The sequence below is a fragment of the Salmo salar genome, chromosome ssa06 (genome assembly GCF_905237065.1).
Source record: "Salmo salar chromosome ssa06, Ssal_v3.1, whole genome shotgun sequence".
NCBI classification, from domain to species: domain Eukaryota; kingdom Metazoa; phylum Chordata; class Actinopteri; order Salmoniformes; family Salmonidae; genus Salmo; species Salmo salar.
Genome location: NC_059447.1, coordinates 23,942,224 through 23,958,786, shown reverse-complemented (window position 1 = coordinate 23,958,786; position 16,563 = coordinate 23,942,224). Strand labels below are relative to the sequence as shown.

The window sequence follows — 16,563 nt, the reverse complement described above, 5'->3', positions numbered from 1 at the left end:
GCAGAGAGAGGAAAGGTAGGGACAGGAGGTACAGTACAGTACAGTAGGTACAGTAGAGAGAGGAAAGGTAGGGACAGGAGGTACAGTACAGTACAGTAGGTACAGCAGAGAGAGGAAAGGTAGGGACAGGAGGTACAGTACAGTACAGTAGGTACAGTAGAGAGAGGAAAGGTAGGGACAGGAGGTACAGTACAGTACAGTAGGTACAGCAGAGAGAGGAAAGGTAGGGACAGGAGGTACAGTACAGTACAGTAGGTACAGTAGAGAGAGGAAAGGTAGGGACAGGAGGTACAGTACAGTACAGTAGGTACAGCAGAGAGAGGAAAGGTAGGGACAGGAGGTACAGTACAGTACAGTAGGTACAGTAGAGAGAGGAAAGGTAGGGACAGGAGGTACAGTACAGTACAGTAGGTACAGCAGAGAGAGGAAAGGTAGGGACAGGAGGTACAGTACAGTACAGTAGGTACAGCAGAGAGAGGAAAGGTAGGGACAGGAGGTACAGTACAGTACAGTAGGTACAGCAGAGAGAGGAAAGGTAGGGACAGGAGGTACAGTACAGTACAGTAGGTACAGTAGAGAGAGGAAAGGTAGGGACAGGAGGGTACGTTCCATCATGCTTCATAGGGAGGGAGTGCTCTCTTTCTATCCATAGCAACACACTGAGGAATCATAACATACTGTATGTAGTCCCACAGACAACTTCCGGACAGGAAGGTACTGTAGGGTTTGGCTCTAGGTTCTAGAGCAAGTAGGAGGTTCTGGAACTGTGGAAAACATGGAACCCATTCCTGAATGTTAGGCCAGTAGGTTGCAGAGCTAAAGGGTTCCCCTTGGTAACAGTGTGCAATTCATGTCAACGCTCACTGTACTGTAGCAGGCCTACTTCTCAAATCAATGTATCCATGATTACTGCGCTCAATCACCAGATAAACTTAGACATACTCCCTTGTACACCAACCCCTACCCCCTCCCTTACCCCCTCCATCGCATCAGACAAATTCCAATCGAGATCGTTCGTGGACAGCTTGTTTACAGAATGTCGCCTACTGAAGTCCAGAGAACACATGAAGATAATATTAGTCTCTTTGACAAAGGGACAATAGGGGATTGGTGGTCAATCTGGAGGGTTGCTGTCCCAGTCCCAGTCCACATGGCTCTCTTCCCCCTTCCCCTTCTCTCCTCTCTCTCTCTCTTACCACCCTCTCTCTCTCTCTTCCTCCTCTCCCTGATCTATCCCCTCATACCACACTGTGAAGGAGGGAAGGGTGGATGAACTGTGGGTTGATGTAGGAGAAACCAGCGAAGTCGCTCTGGTCAATGTTGGCGATGACTAGCTGGTCTGGAGGGGTCAACATGGGCTGGGTGCGTGTGAAGAACATGTCAAAGTTTTCTGCTCCTTTGCCACCCTGTGTGTGTGTGTGAGAGAGAGGGGGGAGGTAGAGGGAGAGACAGAGACATGGCTGATATTAGGCGGTAAAGGGAAGTACATTAAGTTGCCCACAGCAAGAGGATGTCTAGCTGTCACTTTTTGTGGGTGAATGATCTCATTACAACAGTATACTGTACCTCACGATACCTCCAGAATGATCTCATTATGACAGTATACTGTACCTCACGATACCTCCAGAATGATCTCATTATGACAGTATACTGTACCTCACAATACCTCCAGAATGATCTCATTACGACAGTATACTGTACCTCACAATACCTCCAGAATGATCTCATTACTACAGTATACTGTACCTCACAATACCTCCAGAATGATCTCATTATGACAGTATACTGTACCTCACGATACCTCCAGAATGATCTCATTACTACAGTATACTGTACCTCATGATACCTCCAGAATGATCTCATTATGACAGTATACTGTACCTCACGATACCTCCAGAATGATCTCATTACTACAGTATACTGTACCTCATGATACCTCCAGAATGATCTCATTACTACAGTATACTGTACCTCATGATACCTCCAGAATGATCTCATTACTACAGTATACTGTACCTCACGATACCTGCAGAATGATCTCATTACTACAGTATACTGTACCTCATGATACCTCCAGAATGATCTCATTACTACAGTATACTGTACCTCACGATACCTCCAGAATGATCTCATTACTACAGTATACTGTACCTCACGATACCTCCAGAATGATCTCATTATGACAGTATACTGTACCTCACGATACCTCCAGAATGATCTCATTATGACAGTATACTGTACCTCACGATACCTCCAGAATGATCTCATTATGACAGTATACTGTACCTCACGATACCTCCAGAAGGATCTCATTATGACAGTATACTGTACCTCACGATACCTCCAGAATGATCTCATTACTACAGTATACTGTACCTCATGATACCTCCAGAATGATCTCATTACTACAGTATACTCTACCTCACGATACCTCCAGAACGATCTCATTACTACAGTATACTCTACCTCACGATACCTCCAGAATGATCTCATTACTACAGTATACTGTACCTCACGATACCTGCAGAATGATCTCATTACTACAGTATACTGTACCTCATGATACCTCCAGAATGATCTCATTACTACAGTATACTGTACCTCATGATACCTCCAGAATGATCTCATTACTACAGTATACTGTACCTCATGATACCTCCAAAAGGATCTCATTACTACAGTATACTGTACCTCACGATACCTCCAGAATGATCTCATTACGACAGTATACTGTACCTCACAATACCTCCAGAATGATCTCATTACTACAGTATACTGTACCTCACAATACCTCCAGAATGATCTCATTATGACAGTATACTGTACCTCATGATACCTCCAGAATGATCTCATTATGACAGTATACTGTACCTCACGATACCTCCAGAATGATCTCATTACTACAGTATACTTACTGTACCTCATGATACCTCCAGAATGATCTCATTACTACAGTATACTGTACCTCATGATACCTCCAGAATGATCTCATTACTACAGTATACTGTACCTCACAATACCTCCAGAATGATCTCATTACTACAGTATACTCTACCTCACGATACCTCCAGAACGATCTCATTACTACAGTATACTCTACCTCACGATACCTCCAGAACGATCTCATTACTACAGTATACTGTACCTCACGATACCTCCAGAATAAATGGAGACCAGAATTAGCTCTGTTTGAATGTGAATCCACACTGATACATCCGCCATGTAGCCATGCGGTGGATATGGTGTGAGGGCTAGGAGGCTTTTAGAGGGCTATTTTTAAACCTATGTATTCTTAAACCTCTGTAGGAGGGTTCAGTAACAAAGCCCCCACGCCCGGCAAGTGTGTTTGTATGAAAAGAAGGGGCAGTGATGGAGAGAGATGGGATGGAGGGAGAGAGGGGTGGGTGGGGGTTGGGGTGGGGGGGTTTGGTCACAAAGCCCCCACGCCTGGTTGTGAGAGTGTGTTTAGCAATAGGAAGGGTGGCAAAGGAGGATGGTGGGATGGAGGGAGGGATGGAGGAGGGTAGATGGTGGCTGCAGCTGTGCTCTAGCAGTCTTTTAACCTCCCACAGTGACACATGGCTGCAGGCTCTCAGACCCATACAGGGTAGGAGATGAATCAGAGAGACACACGCAGGCACGAACACATGGACGAACGCACACACACACACACACACACTAGGTGATGCCTACATTTCTACAGTGGCCAATTTAGTTATGGAAACAGACTCTCTTAAACTCTTTTAAAATAGCTTTACAACTCTTTAGAAATATGATACAAACCCCACTTATGAGTAATAGCGCACGTGAAGTGTGTGGCTTTGATGTTGTGCATCAGAGAGGTGAGTGGTGCTCTCCAGCCCTTTCCTGCAGTCACATGACCAAATCGCCCTCTAGTGGCCTCATGGGTGGAATGTTATTCATATCTTTTAGAAACATATATTTTTTTTAAATGCAGAAAATGTTGTGTTTCTATGTTATATTTCAGACTCCTGTGATGTATATATAGTGTAATATTGGGATTTAAACTAAAAATGTAATACATTTCAACTCTATATATGACACGGTGCAGGTCCATAAGTCCATAACCATGTGTGTGAGGTGTATACTTTTCTTTCAAAGTAGATTTATTTAAGACTACCAAGAAACACTGTGTGACCCTGATTTAGCCCACTGCATTAAAAGGTTAAAGTGCCAATACGTGTTTGCTACATCCACTTTATTACTTTTAATTTCATGATATTTCCCCATTGATTCTTGAAGAATATAACTTATAAAACCCTCATGAGCTTAGTTAAATGTTTTTACTCCATCAGAACCCAACATATAAGCTTGTTTTACTCCTTTGTTTATAAACAAAATCATTGTAAATAAACACTGTATCACCTCAAAACATGGTTAAAACTGTAATTTTGATATGATGGATGGTCAGTCTTTCTATCCATAGCTTTGTCTATGAATTTGAGAGTGGATACATTTCTCCAGCCCATCACTTACTGTAGCTATCAGTGGAGGGGTGACGCTTTGTATTGTTTGAACTGAAGATTTCCCCTTTAAAGAGACTTGTTATGATAGCAGTCTGTGCATGTGGATAAAAGGGTCTGTTTCATCTGATCATAGACTTCCAATAACTTCTGGAATGATCCTACTAGCTGGGTAACTCATGCACGCACGCACGCACGCACGCACGCACACACACACACACACACACACACACACCGTTTTAGGCTTGAATGGCGGTTGGATCTCTCTGTTGGCGAGGCGGTCCCAGTCGATACGTCTGAAGAAGGCCTGCTCCCGGATGTCCCTCTCGCCCTCCAGACCACAGCCCAGACGCTTTGACGGGTGCTTGGTCATAAACTGGAGGGTGGGGGAAGTAAAGTGATGGGGGGAGGGAGAGAGAGAGAGGGAGTGAGAGAGAGAGAAAGAGAGAGAGAAGCCCATAACTGAGCAATCCCATTATAGAAGCTACAATTGTATGCCTTGACAACAATAGTTCTTTATTACTGGTGGTCTATTGTGTAGCTTCCCTTCAACTCTTAAAGCCACTCTATATTTCCCTTTCCAATAGCCTTCCTTAATAACCTTATTTTTTATCCATATTTTCATTATTCAGAATCCAGCCTAAAAATAGAAAGGGGAGGAAATTGCAAATGATGGTTATCGATAATATGTATTTAGCGCCTATTTTATTCAACTCCAAATCGTCTCATTTAATAATGATTTCATAGATCATATAGATGTAAAGGTGAAGGAGAGAAGGGTCGAGGAGACACGCCTCTGTTGTCACGACGACAATAGCATCAGATGATGAATTACTGTATATGTTCAGGAGCATGGACAGCGGGTGACATCATCCCTAAGTAACTGAACCAAAAACATTATTAAAAGACTTGATCTTCCGACCAGAACATCTAAATTGAATCTCTTCTTTGTGTAAACTGCTGCAAAATTCAAATTTCAATGGTGCACTACCGTTCAAAAGTTTGGGGACACTTAGAAATGTCCTTGTTTTTGAAAGAAAAGCACATTTTTTGTCCATTAAAATAACATCAAATTGATCAGAACTACAGTGTAGACATTGTTAATGTTGTAAATGGCTATTGTAGTTGGAAACGGCTGATTTAAAAAAAATGGAATATCTACATAGGCGTTTCCAACTACAATAGTCATTTACAACATAACAAACATCTACACTGTATTTCTGATCAATTTGATGTTATTTTAATTGACAAAAATGTGCTTTTCTTTCCAAAACAAGGACATTTCTAAGTGACCCCAAACTTTTGAACGATAGTGTATATAAGCATGGCCATCCACAGAAAGAAGAGGAAGACTGTGTGACCTTGATACCAAGGAGACCAGGGATGGGCAACTGGTGGCCTGCTTTTGTAGGAACTTAGTCAGGATCTCAACTTACTGTTGAGAGTTACAATTGTAGAATAAAAAAGGTGCAATTTTGAAATTTGCTTGTGCATCAGCAGTTTTTTTGTTGTCATGTCAGTCACTGACAGGCACTCAATTAGCCCATGTCAGCAAAAAAAATGAGATCGGTAAGTTAGTCTAACCAGCTATCTAAACGTGTAGTAATCATGGTCAAATTACCGACCGGGGCCCTTATTCGTTTTTATTACTGAAAACATTTCTCATCACCCTATGGCAAAATGTGTAGAATTACAGGAAATTAGCTGTAAAACCGCAATTTTTTTCTCTCCACCCACTGCCAATTTTTGTTGAATTGCATGAAATTAGTTATAAAATTGCAAAAATTTCTCTCCGCCCCATGGGAAAATGTGTAGAAATGCAGCAAACTTTTCTCTACGTTCCATGGCAAAACTTTGTTGGGGGGGGCCAACAAAATTTCACGTAGGGTCCCAAAAGGCTGGGGACCCAAAAGGCTGGGGACCCATCCATAACCACTCATGCTCTGACTGCATGAGTGGTTATGGATGTGGTTATGCAGATCCGTGATCATGATGAGTTCAGATTTTTTGTGGCCCCCACCCCTATCCAAGTTGCCCATCCCTGAAGTAGACCCCTAGAGAGAATCAGATGCTCACTAGATTAGAACAGGACTCTGTTTTGAATAGTTCAGAAACAAATCTTTGCTTCAACTCAATGGAATATAGTTGTCACGTCCTGACCAGTGGAAGAGGTCATTTTCTATAGTAGATGGGTCAGGGCGTGACAGGGGGGTGTTTGTTTGACAGTCTGTGTTGTTATTTCTATGTTGTGGGTTCTAGGTTTTCTGTTTCTATGTCGGGTGTTGTTTGGGGTTGATCTCCAATTGGGGGCAGCTGTTTCTTGTTGCCTCTGATTGGAGATCGTATTTAGGTAGGGGGTTTTCTTATTGTATACTGTGGGTTGTTAATTGTGAGTAGTGTGTTTTCCTGCTCTGCGTAACGACTTTATTGTTTTGTATTTTCAAGTTTATTGCATATGGCATTCGGTTTCATGATTCAATAAAAGATGTGGAACTACGATCACGCTGCGTATTGGACCGATCCTTCAGAAAGCCTGTAGGAGAGATACAACACATATCTCCCAGTGAGTTACTGTAGGAGAGATACAACCCCATATCTCCCAGTGAGTTATTGTAGGAGAGATACAACCCATATCTCCCAGTGTGTTACTGTAGGAGAGATACAACACATATCTCCCAGTGAGTTACTGTAGGAGAGATACAACCCATATCTCCCAGTGTGTTACTGTAGGAGAGATAAAACCCATATCTCCCAGTGTGTTACTGTAGGAGAGATACAACCCATATCTCCCAGTGTGTTACTGCTGTAGGAGAGCTACAACCCCACATCTCCCAGTGAGTTACTGTAGGAGAGATACAACCCATATCTCCCAGTGTGTTACTGTAGGAGAGTTACAACACATATCTCACAGTGAGTTACTGTAGGAGAGATACAACCCCATATCTCCCAGTGAGTTACTGTAGGAGAGATACAACCCCATATCTCCCGGTGAGTTACTGTAGGAGAGATACAAACCCATATCTCCCAGTGAGTTACTGTAGGAGAGATACAACCCATATCTCCCAGTGAGTTATTGTAGGAGAGATACAACCCCATATCTCCCAGTGAGTTACTGTAGGAGAGATACAACCCCATATCTCCCAGTGAGTTACTGTAGGAGAGATACAACACATATCTCCCTGTGTGCTACTGTAGGAGAGATACAACCCATATCTCCCAGTGTGTTACTGTAGGAGAGATACAACCCCATATCTCCCAGTGTGTTACTACTGTAGGAGAGATACAACACATATCTCCCAGTGAGTTACTGTAGGAGAGATACAACCCCATATCTCCCAGTGAGTTATTGTAGGAGAGATACAACCCCATATCTCCCAGTGTGTTACTGTAGGAGTGATACAACCCCATATCTCCCAGTGTGTTACTGTAGGAGAGATACAACCCCATATCTCCCAGTGAGTTACTGTAGGAGAGATACAACACATATCTCCCAGTGTGTTACTGTAGGAGAGATACAACACATATCTCCCAGTGAGTTACTGTAGGAGTGATACAGCCCCATATCTCCCAGTGTGTTACTGTAGGAGAGATACAACCCCATATCTCCCAGTGTGTTACTGTAGGAGTGATACAACCCCATATCTCCCAGTGTGTTACTGTAGGAGAGATACAACCCCATATCTCCCAGTGTGTTACTGTAGTTGAGCTACAACCCCACATCTCCCAGTGAGTTACTGTAGGAGAGATACAACCCCATATCTCCCAGCTACTTACTCCCTTGCAGATGACGACAGCCTCCTTAGACATGGACTTGGGGTAGGACACGTTGTGCTCCATGATGGACTGGAACAACTCATCTTCATCCTCTCCATCGAACGGCGGCTTCAGGGAAACAACATACACAAGTTATTCATTGATACAGTTGACAACCAAAATGTACACACGAGTGAGGGTCCACATTTTACTTTCATTTGCTTACTGAAGGTCCACATTTGTAGCAACATGGTTATAGTGGATAGATATGAAAATAAGTTTACTGTACATACAGTGCTTATGGTATACTTACTGTATATCTTTAAAAGGACAAATAGCCAAAGAAATGTGACCAATCATGTCTCCTGTCAATCCCCTTGTCTTTGTGATCTTAAACAGCGTGATACCCCAGCTTTGTGTGCACGATACAAAGAGGGACCGGACTAGCCACCACTCTGAGGTGGAATAAAACAGAGGACAGGTGGGAACTGAGTCCTAAAATCCCAGCAGCCACTCAGAACCAACCTGTGGATGTAATTTCTCTCTGTGTGTGTGAGAGTTCCTTTAATGTTCCTCTGTGTAGTCTTTCATCTGTCATAGAAGTCATTGGTGTACAGTGGGTTCATATTGGCAATAGATGCCAGCCATAGTTCTCTACTGATCTGTTCAGATTGTCCCATCAGAATGCAATGACGTGCTTTGCCCTGTTATTGAGTGCTACTGTGACAACAACGCCATTAGCACACTCTGCTAACCCGGATGTCCTAGCCGTGTCTGAATCCTGGCTTAGGAAGACCACCAAAAATCCTGACATTTTCATCCGTAACTATAACATTTTACGACAACATAGAACTGCCAAAGGGGGGCGGTGTTGCAATCTACTGCAGAGATAGCCTGCAGAGTTCTGTCATACTATCCAGGTCTGTGCCCAAACAATTCGAGCTTCTACTTTTAAAAATCCACCTTTCCAGAAACAAGTCTCTCACCGTTGCTGCTTGCTATAGACCACCCTTTGCCCCCAGCTGTGCCCTGGACACCATATGTGAATTGATTGCCCCCCATCTATCTTCAGAGTTCGTGCTGCTAGGTGACCTAAACTATGACATGCTTAACACCCCGGCCATCCTAGAATCTAAGCCTGATGCCCTCAATCTCTCACATATTATCAATGAACCCACCAGGTACAACCTCAAATCCGTAAACACGGGCACCTTCATAGATATCATCCTAACCAACTTGCCCTCCAAATACACCTCTGCTGTTTTCAACCAAGATCTCAGTGATCACTGCCTCATTGCCTGCATCCGTAATGGGTCTGCAGTCAAATAACCACCCCTCATCACTGTCAAACGCTCCCTAAAACACTTCAGCGAGCAGGCCTTTCTAATCGACCTGGCCCGGGTATCCTGGAAGGATAGTGACCTCATCCCTTCAGTAGAGGATGCCTGGCTATTCATTAAAAGTGCCTTCCTCACCATCTGAAATAAGCATGCCCCATTCAAAAAATGTAGAACCAGGAACAGATATAGCCCTTGGTTCTCTCCAGACCTGACTGCCCTTGACCAGCACAAAAACATCCTGTGGCATATGCAACTTTTCAGGGAAGTTAGGAACAAATATACACAGGCAATTAGGAAAGCTAAGGCTAGCTTTTTCACTATAAAGTCCATGGAGAATAAGAGCACCTCCTCCCAGCTGCCCACTGCACTGAGGCTAGGAAACACTGTCACCACCGATAAATCCACTATAATTGAGAATTTCAATAAGCATTTTTCTACTGCTGGCCATGCTTTCCACCTGGCTACCCCTACCCCGATCAACAGCCCTCCACCCCCCTCCACAGGGTTCAATTCTCGGGCCGACTCTTTTCTCTTTATACATCAATGATGTTGCTCTTGCTGCTGGTGATTCTCTGATCCACCTCTACGCAGACGACACCCTTCTGTATACCTCTGGCCCTTCTTTGGACACTGTGTTAACTAACCTCCAGACGAGGTTCAATGCCATACAACTCTCCTTCCGTGACCTCCAACTGCTCTTAAATGCAAGTAAAACTAAATACATGCTCTTCAACTGATCGCTGCCCGCACCTGCCCGCCCGTCCAGCATCACTACTCTGGACGGTTCTGACTTAGAATATGTGGACAACTACAAATACCTAGGTGTCTGGTTAGACTGTAAACTCTCCTTCCAGACTCACATTAAACATCTCCAATCCAAAATTAAATCTAGAATCGGCTTCCTATTTCGCAACAAAGCATCCTTCACTCATGCTGCCAAACATACCCTCGTAAAACTGACCATCCTACCGATCATCGATTTTGGCGATGTCATTTACAAAATAGCCTCCAACACTCTACTCAACAAATTGGATGCAGTCTATCACAGTGCCATCTGTTTTTTCACCAAATCCCCATTTACGACCCACCACTGCAACTTGTAGTCTTCCCTGTGGCTCAGTTGGTAGAGCATGGTGTTTGCAACGCCAGCATGGTGTGTGCAATGCCAGGGTTGTGGGTTTGATTCCCACAGGGGACCAGTACAAAAAAAAGAAATGCATGAAATGAAATGTATGCATTCACTACTGTAAGTTGCTCTGGATAAGAGTGTCTGCTAAAAGACTAAAATGTAAAAAATGTAAAAATGTTGTATGCTCTCGTTGGCTGGTCCTTGCTTCATATTTGTCGCCAAACCAACTAGCTCCAGGTCATCTACAAGTCTCTGCTAGGTAAAGCCCTGCCTTATCTCAGCTCACTGGTCACCATAGGAGCACGCGCTCCAGCAGGTATATCTCACTGGTCACCCCCAAAACCAATTCTTCCTTTGGCAGCCTTTCCTTCCAGTTCTCTGCTGCCAATGACTGGAACGAACTGCAAAAATCACTAAAGCTGGAGACTCTTACCTCCCTCACTAGCTTTAAGCACCAGCTGTCAGAGCAGGTCACAGATCACTGCACCTGTACATAGCCCATCTGTAAATAGCCCATCCAATCTACCTCATCCCCATACTGTATTTATTTATTTATTTATCTTGCTCCTTTGGACCCCAGTATCTCTACTTGCGCATCCATCTTCGGCACATTCTACCATTCCAGTGTTTAATTGCTATATTGTAATTACTTCGCCACCATGGCCTATTTATTGCCTTACCTCCCTTATCCTACCTCATTTGCACATGCTGTATATAGACTTTTTCTACTGTATTATTGATTGTATGTTTGTTTATTCCATGAGTAACTCTGTGTTGTTGTATGTGTCGAACTGCTTTGCTTTATCTTGGCCAGGTCGCAGTTGCAAATGAGAACTTATTCTCAACTAGCCTACCTGGTTAAATAAAGGTGGAATACATGTTTTTTTTTAAACAACGCCAAGGTTTTTCGTTAAATTCCAACAGGAGACATACTGTATGGTATCACACTTGGCAGACTGAGTCTATGGATTTCAAAGGGTTGCTTCAAGTCTCTATGTATGACTATGGGTTACATTTGTTCATTTAGCAGACGCTCTTATCCAGGGTTGCTGGATGGAACTTAAGTACAGTGAATACATGTTATTATTAATGTCCCCAGACAGAATTGAACCAATGACGCTGGTGTTGCTAGCTCCACAATCTTAATAACTGAGCTCCCTAAGACCATAATCAGGACCGACATCAATACATGGATGACCTAGCCATGTAGGGGAAACAGCAGTGTTCATAGAACATGGGTGAGATTTACCATTTCACCCCTTTGGTTGAGTTGAAGGGCTCAGTTCTCTGTTCTAATTAAGGGTACTGTCTTGTGTTAGATTTAACGGAGGGAAATTACAGATGTCAAGATGACCTCCACTCAGCAGACAAGAGGCATATCAAAGCACTACACCATTTCCGTTGCCAGGCAACTGAAGTGGTAACAAAGTGGAGTTTTCAGAAGTGTTCACTAATGACTACTGATTGTGCGTGCGGTTGTGTGTATATATGTAGTTTGTGAGTGGTAATGACTCTGATTGTGTGTGTCTGTGCGCACATATGTGTGGTAATCATCTCATTTTTTTACATTTAGGTCATTTAGCAGACACTCTTATCCAGAGCAACTTACAGTAGTGAATGCATACATTTCATACATTTTTTTCCCCCCGTACTGGTCCCCCGTGGGAATCAAACCCACAACCCTGGCGTTGCAAACACCATGCTCTACCAACTGAGCCACACAGGACCATCTTGAATTAACAGAATAATGGGCCTTAAGAATCCTGTAAACCATTAGGAGAGACTTTTACAAACTGTCCTGTGAGTGTGTATGCCTGTGTGTGTGTGTGACTCAGAGGTGGCTGGTCTGGTCAGGATGAGGTAGTTTAAGTTTTAGATGAGTTAAATACACCATATTGTCAGTAAGTGGCATCCACAGGTATTCATCAAGGACACCAATCAAGGACACCAATCAAGGACACCAATCAAGGACACCAATCAAGGACACCAATGTACTGTATGTCTCTGAAGAAACGGTGTCATAAGAGGTGTAGAATGGGGAACCCCTGCTACAGACTTAATGTTGTCGTGCCAATCTTTCCTATTCCTTTGGGATTCAGGCATGCAGATATCCCCATACATAAAGGTCAGCATGACCTATACATATAGGCTAGTAGGATCCATACATATTGGCTAGCATGACCTATACATATAGGCTAGTAGGATCCATACATATAGGCTAGTAGGATCCACACATATAGGCTAGTAGGATCCATACATATAGGCTAGTAGGACCCATACATATAGGCTAGCATGACTTATACATATAGGCTGGTAGGATCCATACATATAGGCTAGTAGGATCCATACATTTTTTACATTTTTGTCATTTAGGAGATGCTTTTATCCAGAGCGACTTACATGAGTAAATGCATACATTTCATTTCATACATTTTTTGTTGTTGTTGTACTGGCCCCCCATGGGAATCAAACCCACAACCCTGGTGTTGCAAACACCATGCGTTGCAAACACTATGCTCTACCAACTGAGCTACAGGGATGGTCTATATACTGTATAGGCTAGTAGGATCCATACATATAGGCTAGTAGGATCCACACATATAGGCTAGTAGGATCCATACATATAGGCTAGTAGGATCCATACATACTGTATAGGCTAGTAGGATCCATACATATAGGCTAGTAGGATCCATACATATAGGCTAGCAGGATCCATACATATAGGCTAGTAGGATCCATACATATAGGCTAGTAGGATCCATACATATAGGCTAGTAGGATCCACACATATAGGTTAGCAGGATCCACACATATAGGTTAGCAGGATCCATACATATAGGCTAGTAGGATCCATACATACTGTAAAGGCTAGTGGGATCCATACATATAGGCTAGTAGGATCCATACATGCGGTATAGGCTAGTAGGATCATACATACTGTATAGGCTAGTAGGATCCACACATATAGGCTAGTAGGATCCATACATACTGTAAAGGCTAGTGGGATCCATACATATAGGCTAGTAAGATCCATACATATAGGCTAGTAGGATCCATACATATAGGCTAGTAGGATCCATACATACTGTATAGGCTAGTAGGATCATTCATACTGTAAAGGCTAGTAGGATCCATACATATAGGCTAGTAGGATCCATACATACTGTAAAGGCTAGTGGGATCCATACATATAGGCTAGTAGGATCCATACATATAGGCTAGTAGGATCCATACATATAGGCTAGTAGGATCCATACATATAGGCTAGTAGGATCCATACATACTGTAAAGGCTAGTGGGATCCATACATTTTGGCTAGCAGGATCCATACATATAGGCTAGTAGGATCCATACATACTGTATAGGCTAGTAGGATCCATACATATAGGCTAGTAGGATCCATACATACTGTATAGGCTAGTAGGATCATACATACTGTATAGGCTAGTAGGATCCATACATATAGGCTAGTAGGATCCATACATACTGTAAAGGCTAGTGGGATCCATACATTTTGGCTAGCAGGATCCATACATATAGGCTAGTAGGATCCATACATACTGTAAAGGCTAGTGGGATCCATACATATAGGCTAGCAGGATCCATACATATAGGCTAGTAGGATCCATACATATAGGCTAGTAGGATCCATACATACTGTATAGACTCATATGATCCATACTTACAGGCTAGTATAATCCATACATATAGGCCAGCAGGACCCATACATATAGGCTAGCAGGATCCATACATATAGGCTAGTAGGATCCATACATATAGGCTAATAGGATCCACACATATAGGCTAGTAGGATCCATACATACTGTATAGGCTAGTAGGATCCATACATACTGTATAGGCTAGTAGGATCCATACATATAGGCTAGTAGGACCCACACATATAGGCTAGTAGGATCCATACATACTGTATAGGCTAGTAGGATCCATACATACTGTATAGGTTCGTAGGATCCATACTTATAGGCTAGTAGGAGCCATACATATAGGCTAGCAGGACCCATATATATAGGCTAGCAGGATTCATACATATAGGCTAGTAGGAGCCAGACATATAAGCTAGCAGGACCCATACATATAATCTAGCAGGATCCATACATATAGGCTAGCAGGATCCATACATATAGGCTAGCAGGATCCACACAACAGATGCTGTGAAATATGGACTCAGCATAACATGAGGCCACATTTGATCTATTGAACAATAGACTTCCATCTGACAAATATACTACTGCACGTACCTGTCCCGCTAGCATCTCGTAGAGGAGAACCCCATAAGCCCACCAGTCCACTGATTTCCCATAGGGCTGATATGCAATGATCTGTCAGGAGAGAGGAGAGAAAGGTGAAAGAGCCACATTACATTAATAATATACTGCTGGAAGCCCAACCTAAACACACCCACTATTCCATTGTGGGACCAGCATGTGGGAACCACTGCAACACATGTGAATTTCATATTTACCCAGGTTTGCTCTGCCTGCAATTTCAGTCAAGGACAGTTACTCTGCTCTGAGCTACGTTAACAGCAGTAGCAGCACATAGGATTGTTCTCTTCAAAACTTCCACCACACCACCCACCATTATTACAGTGGGCTATGTATATCTGCCATAACAAAGGACTATTTTCCTACCATCCAATTTACCAATCCACATGTCCACCCACACACATTGTACAGAAACACACAGAAGCTCTTGCGCTCGCACACACACATGCTCACTTGGATGCATAAACAAGCATGTACACACACACACACACACACACACACACACACACACACACACACACACACACACACACACACACACACACACACACACACACACACACACACACACACACACACACACACACACACACACACACACACTCACACTCACACACACAGCTAAATTGTAACTGAGCTGTGATGGCTTTTGCCACAGACGTGAAATGAGATTAAATTCTCACATGTAGTGAGGGATAAAACACAGCACGTGCAGAAATTAGGAAAGAACATTCTACCACCTGTCACCCCCCAAACAGACAAGACAGGGAGCAGCTCTACCACCTGTCACCCCCTCAAGCAGACAAGACAGGAAGCAGCTCTACCGCCTGTCACCCACTCAAGCAGACAAGACAGGAAGCAGCTCTACCGCCTGTCACCCCCTCAAACAGACAAGACAGGGAGCAGCTCTACCACCTGTCACCCCCTCAAGCAGACAAGACAGGAAGCAGCTCTACCGCCTGTCACCCACTCAAGCAGACAAGACAGGAAGCAGCTCTACTGCCTGTCACCCACTCAAGCAGACAAGACAGGAAGCAGCTCTACCGCCTGTCACCCCCTCAAGCAGACAAGACAGGAAGCAGCTCTACCACCTGTCACCCCCTCAAGCAGACAAGACAGGAAGCAGCTCTACCGCCTGTCACCCACTCAAGCAGACAAGACAGGAAGCAGCTCTACCACCTGTCACCCCTCAAGCAGACAAGACAGGAAGCAGCTCTACTGTCTGTCACTCCCTCAAGCAGACAAGACAGGAAGCAGCTCTACCACCTGTCACCCCCTCAAGCAGACAAGACAGGAAGCAGCTCTACTGCCTGTCACCCCCTCAAGCAGACAAGACAGGAAGCAGCTCTACTGCCTGTCACCCCCTCAAGCAGACAAGACAGGAAGCAGCTCTACCGCCTGTCCCCCCCTCAAGCAGACAAGACAGGAAGCAGCTCTACCACCTGTCACCCCTTAAGCAGACAAGACAGGAAGCAGCTCTACTGTCTGTCACTCCCTCAAGCAGACAAGACAGGAAGCAGCTCTACCACCTGTCACCCCCTCAAGCAGACAAGACAGGAAGCAGCTCTACC

The 16,563-nt window shown here is 43.8% G+C and overlaps 1 protein-coding gene across 1 annotated transcript in view; it reads right to left on the bottom strand.

Annotated features, from left to right (window-relative positions):
• Positions 1–420: 420 nt before the first annotated feature.
• Positions 421–16,563, bottom strand: part of LOC106594070 (protein kinase C alpha type) — a 264,733-nt gene continuing 248,590 nt past the window's right edge. Inside the window, exons 14-17 of the mRNA XM_045720006.1 lie at positions 14,966–15,046; positions 8,259–8,366; positions 4,720–4,860; positions 421–1,406 (exon numbers count right to left, since the gene is read on the bottom strand). Of these exons, the coding sequence (XP_045575962.1) occupies positions 1,239–1,406; positions 4,720–4,860; positions 8,259–8,366; positions 14,966–15,046 (498 nt within the window). The 3' untranslated portion in view covers positions 421–1,238. The remainder of the gene's footprint in view (positions 1,407–4,719; positions 4,861–8,258; positions 8,367–14,965; positions 15,047–16,563) is intronic.